We start from the raw sequence: 3,204 nt of genomic DNA, 5'->3' as shown, positions 1-3,204 counted from the left end.
AACAAATAAGTAAGGTAGACTACGAGATTTCAGTATTAAAAAACAATCAAAACGTATTAGTTTACGGGCACTGGTAACCAAGCTTAACGTCTTAAAATCACCCCTAATGTGTACACTGGCAAGTGCATTATGTCTACGAAGTATTAAACACTTATTACCTGCTAGCACAACTAGCCTGAGTGGGGTTGTCAAACCCTATGGATCCATATCTAAGATTCGCGCTTATCGGCGAGAAAATCAATAACTAACAATTACCAAGCTAAAGGGAATTTCGTACCATTATATAACCCCTACTTTAAGTACTCGTGTCTAGTATGTAGAAATGTAAAACAGCGCATATATTCTCAGTCCCAAAATAGTTTGAAGTTTAAAAAGGGAACAATATCTCACCTTGAGTGTTCAACCACGATAACAGGTAACAACATGTAAGTAAGGTGTCTGGTCCAACGCATCCTCAACCTAAGTTATAGTCACTTAGTCAATAATCTTATCTAATGAGTTTCTAATTTGTTCAAGTCATACATACATCATCATCATCATCATCATACTCTAAAGAAAACTAAGTTTTAATTTTCAAAAAGAGGTCAGTTATTAATACTCGACTTTGGACAGCTGTTGTGTCCTCTATACATAAGCAAATGATGTGTGTTTAGTGGCCTACGTTGCATTTGTGATTCCTTTTGCCGCTGTCCAAAAATCAGACCCCAACTGAATGTCGTTTGATCGTGGCGCCGGTCAAACCTTGAGTAGGTCAGAATTTTTAGCACGTCGTAAGAAAAACATAGTGATTTGTCGGAGGCGTATTTCACAAACCGTGCGACGGATTGCAATGAGGCCAATATGAAAAATCATCTACACAACCTGAGGAATCCAAATCTTAAACTCCTTAGACCTCCAATTATGCTGTTTTGATCATAATGGGCTGATCGAGTTGTTTTGAATATTTAGACACTTTCTGACTCAAGTAAGGTGCACTTTTATTGCATGTAAGCAATATAGCTTCACCCTTTTTGGTGTCTAAAGCTCTCATGTTGACAAAGGTTGCATCTTTATTACATGAAATTAGTAAAGCTTCAATCTTTTTTAGTAATCAAGCCTTATACGTTTACAAAAATTGCATCTTTACTACATAGGAGTTGGAAAGCTTCAACTTTTTTAGCGTTTCAAGCTTCTAAGACTGTAAAGGTTGCACCTTTATCATATTTAGATGATAAAGACTCAATCTTTATGTTCAAGTTTGCTTATCACATTTAGATGATAAAGACTCAAGCTTTATGTTCAAGTTTGCTCCTTTATCACATTTTTTTTTCTTCCGAAAAGCAACATATTATTAACACGGAAAGAGGTACAACACGAAATAGCACCCATTACAATTGATTGGGCACTATGGAAAACTCGAAAACATGTTGCAAAGAGAGCGACACTAATGAATACATGGAACAACTAACGAAACTAATCTATACAATATTGAAGCGGATCGGATAACCATTGTAGCCATTCGATCTTTTTATGCTTGAAACGCGAAGATATCCAATCGAACAAGACTAGTTGAATTTCCATTAAGCCGCTCGGTCCATTCCAACATGAATTTGAGAAAATTTTCCGGTTCCGGTTCTTCCAAATCAAATATCCACACGTCCATTCCATTGCTTGCCAAATTTTGGACCCCAAAAAGGAGAGAGGTCGGTTGTTTTTACCAAGAAATGCCTCGTTTAGACTAAAGTTTGCAAACGAATCCAACTTCCACCATTTGTATACTTTATCCCAAATTTCCATTGAATGCCGACAGAAAATCATTGAATGCTCAGTTGTTTCCACATCATCGTCACATAGAGGGCATCTAACGGTGTCCAAGTCAATACCTCTTTTATCGAGTTCCGTACGGACCGGGATACGCTGTTTCAACACCCTCCATATGAAAATTTCTACTTTAGAAGGAACCAAGTTGTTTTTTAATGTTGCATCCCGCGTCCTCGAATGTGAAAGAAGCTTCTCATCGATAAGTGTAGTTAACTTTTTTGTTGAGAACACCCCATTCGTTGCTAAGCGCCATACCCAAGAGTCGAAACTTTGATCTTTTTTATGATACCCGTTTAAAAGTGAAATTAACTCATCGAATTCTCCTCGTGTTCTACCGGTAATCTCTCGTTGCCAATTCCATGTCGCCTGCCATGAGTCTTCTGTCCATCGTACTCTTTCGAATACGCTTGCATGCTGCTCCTGACCAAGCTTGTATAATCTCATGAACCTGGATTTGAGTGGAATTTCTTCTAAACAGCAGTCTGACCAGAAGCTCGTTGAGACTCCATCCCCGATCTGCCTGCTGAACGAATTCGCGAACTGCAATCATGTCTTCCCGAAATCTGAACCTGCGCGAAAGATATTAAACCATACACCACTCTTTCCTTTTGACCCGGAGAGGCCCAAAGGTAGGAGTAGTCCGTTAGCGCCATCAATGCTTTTTAAAGTCGTGACCCAAAGAGAATTAGGTTCCAATTTAACCCGCCACAACCATTTACCCAATAATGCAAGATTTTTTGCCCGCAAAGTACCGATGTTAAGACCTCCTTCACCGTAAGGCAAAAGAGAATCTTCCCATTTGACCCAAAGAGTTTTTGAGATATCGCCCGACCCGACCCGCCCCAAAAGAATTTTCTACGTATACACTCAAGGGTTTTTAAGACACTCAAAGGCACACGAAAGAGAGAAAAATAATATAACGGTAGACTATTAAGGACCGATTTGATTAGCGTTAACCTTCCCCCAAAAAAATCGTTTTTGCTTTCCAATTCGCAAGACGAGAGTTAAATTTCTCAATAACGGGTTTCCAATTTTCCACCCGATTCATATTTCGACCCATAGGTAAGCCAAGACTAGTAAATGGGAAGTCTCCAACTTTACAACCAACTCGACTAGCCATTATTTCAATTTCGGATTGTGGACACCGAGACCGAACACTTGGCTTTTATTGAAGTTAATTTTTAAACCCGAAACTTTTTCAAAACACTTTAATAACTTCATGAGATTGTTGAAATTTTGTCTACTCCATTCTCCAAGGAAGATGGTGTCGTCCGCATATTGAAGATGCGAAATTAACACGTTCTCCGAACCGATTTCCACCCCTTTATATAACCCCACACTTATCGCCTTCTTCGTAAGCAAATTCAACCCCTCCGCTGCAATAATGAAAAGAAAAGGTGACAA

At 39.0% G+C, this 3,204-nt stretch overlaps 1 protein-coding gene across 1 annotated transcript; it reads right to left on the bottom strand.

The window, feature by feature from the left end:
- Positions 1-1,452: 1,452 nt before the first annotated feature.
- LOC139849677 (uncharacterized) lies at positions 1,453-2,244 on the bottom strand. Its single transcript, XM_071839309.1, has one exon. It carries the CDS (start codon positions 2,242-2,244, stop codon positions 1,453-1,455), a length of 792 nt encoding a protein of 263 aa, XP_071695410.1.
- Positions 2,245-3,204: the final 960 nt, after the last annotated feature.

This window comes from Rutidosis leptorrhynchoides, chromosome 5 (genome assembly GCF_046630445.1).
Source record: "Rutidosis leptorrhynchoides isolate AG116_Rl617_1_P2 chromosome 5, CSIRO_AGI_Rlap_v1, whole genome shotgun sequence".
NCBI classification, from domain to species: domain Eukaryota; kingdom Viridiplantae; phylum Streptophyta; class Magnoliopsida; order Asterales; family Asteraceae; genus Rutidosis; species Rutidosis leptorrhynchoides.
This window is presented reverse-complemented; position numbering and strand designations above follow the sequence as displayed.